General features: G+C 36.9%; 1 protein-coding gene across 1 annotated transcript; it reads right to left on the reverse strand.

Moving 5' to 3' along the window:
• Positions 1-540: 540 nt before the first annotated feature.
• LOC107771145 (F-box/LRR-repeat protein At3g03360-like) lies at positions 541-1,257 on the reverse strand. Its single transcript, XM_016590471.1, has one exon. The coding sequence runs from the start codon at positions 1,255-1,257 to the stop codon at positions 541-543; it is 717 nt and encodes a 238-aa protein (XP_016445957.1).

A 1,257-nucleotide genomic window follows, 5' to 3' on the forward strand; every position in this document is an offset into this window, starting at 1 on the left:
GATAGGTTAATTCTTCTAGGATGATAACACCATAGCAAAGCATCTACAACTATTGGGCCCCCGCTGGACGACACTATATCTACATCTAAAATGTCCACTTGGGGGACAACAACTCTATGATGCACCTTAAATTTTTTCATGTTGATTTCCTTGCATTTGAAAAAGATAAGTGAAACCTGAGATCAAGAAGTCGAATTTGATAGAAACTTCCCCAACTTATAAAACCATGAAGCATTAAAACTGTTGTCACAGTAAAAAATGATTTTTCAGTGCTTCAATTGGCTCGACTCTCTTGTAATTTTAAGTTCAGGAATTTGATCTCCCGTATACTCAAGTGATACTAAATTTGGAGCATCAATCTCCCCTATTCTCTCCCAAGCCTTAATCTTCAACCCTGTAGGGATTCACTCTCGCAAATGTTAAACCTTTCCAACCCATTAAAAACGTTAACTAATATCAAAGTCTCAAGCAATTGAGATTTAGAGAAAAGGGTCTCGAAAAATTCATTAGATATCGTCATACCTGATAGTTTTAAAGATTTCAGATTCTACCACTCAATAATATCCAATTCTTCAACAAGTGTTCAAGAGATGGTGCTTGAATTTTAGCACATTGCTTTCTAAGTGTCTTAATGGAAACTGACTTGACCCTTTGAAGATTCCGTAGCTCAGTCTTTTGTAACCCAGTACAATGCTCAATGAAGAAATTGACGATCAAGGGACAACTAGTGAGTAGAGTCTGAAGCATATTATCGTTTAAACAAACGTCACATAGAGAAAGCTTTCTCAACGAATAGCAGTTGGCCAAACCACCAGATAATGAGCCGCCTATCAAATCACAACCCCACAAAACCAATTCTCTTAAAGATTTTGCTGCCAAGATTGTGAAAATAGGCAAGGGATATAATGAAGATCTAACATCTATATACGCTAAATCTTTTACACCATTATGAAGCGCGATGTCAAGCCACTTATCAATCAGAGGGAAAAGTTCGACAAAACCAGAGATTGAAAAAGCTTTTAAAAATTCAAACTTTTCTATATGGATTTTGCTGTCCCTGTATCTTTCCATGATTTTATCCAGTATTTTCATCACATTGAAGTTTTGAGCTTTCAATTCCAAGTTCTGATGAGTCATCCAGCCTTGTAACCATGTTTTGGAGAGAATACTCATCTTGGCTGCTTCTTTAAAGCTAAGGCAAGAGACTATTTTGTGAACGAGGCAATCAGGCAATACTTCGATTGTCGCAGTCGCCAT

The sequence above is a fragment of the Nicotiana tabacum genome, chromosome 7 (assembly GCF_000715075.1).
Source record: "Nicotiana tabacum cultivar K326 chromosome 7, ASM71507v2, whole genome shotgun sequence".
NCBI lineage: Eukaryota > Viridiplantae > Streptophyta > Magnoliopsida > Solanales > Solanaceae > Nicotiana > Nicotiana tabacum.